The 462-nt window shown below is 41.1% G+C and overlaps 1 protein-coding gene across 1 annotated transcript in view; it reads left to right on the top strand.

Annotated features, from left to right (window-relative positions):
* The window catches only part of EMH_0057420 (Ca2+-ATPase, related), a gene marked incomplete at both ends in the record, with an annotated part of 7,415 nt that overhangs the window by 5,109 nt on the left and 1,844 nt on the right, over nt 1-462 (top strand). The window contains one exon of the mRNA XM_013497464.1: nt 168-322. Coding sequence (XP_013352918.1) covers nt 168-322 — 155 coding nt within the window. The remainder of the gene's footprint in view (nt 1-167; nt 323-462) is intronic.

The raw sequence follows: 462 nt of genomic DNA, 5'->3' as shown, positions 1-462 counted from the left end.
GGGTTTAGGGTTTAGGGTTTAGGGTTTAGGGTTTAGGGTTTAGAATTTTTTTTTTTCATATTGGGGTCTTTGTGCGTGATTTTTTTTCGTGTCTGTGTATAACTGGAGCCTGTCTCTCCACTACCCCATTAGGGTTTAGGGTTTAGGGTTTAGGGTTTGTGTTATAGGTTAGAGGTTCTGGCTCGGTCTCAGCCGCTAGATAAATTTGCATTAGTTGTGGGGTTGCAGCAGCTGGGATCGGTTGTTGCGGTGACGGGGGACGGCGCCAACGACGCCCCAGCTCTCAAGACAGCCGATGTGGGGTTTGCTATGGGCGTCACCGGTAAACCCTAAACCCTAAACCCTAAACCCTAAACCCTAAAATTTTTTTTTTTTGAAAAAATTTTTTTTATATTATATCTACGAAATCCGGAGATATAGAAATAAATCCACGAAAAAAATTTTTTTTTTAAATTTTTTTTC

Source organism: Eimeria mitis, genomic scaffold (genome assembly GCF_000499745.2).
Source record: "Eimeria mitis Houghton genomic scaffold, Emh_scaff2696, whole genome shotgun sequence".
In the NCBI taxonomy this organism is placed as follows: Eukaryota; Apicomplexa; class Conoidasida; order Eucoccidiorida; family Eimeriidae; genus Eimeria; species Eimeria mitis.
This window is presented reverse-complemented; position numbering and strand designations above follow the sequence as displayed.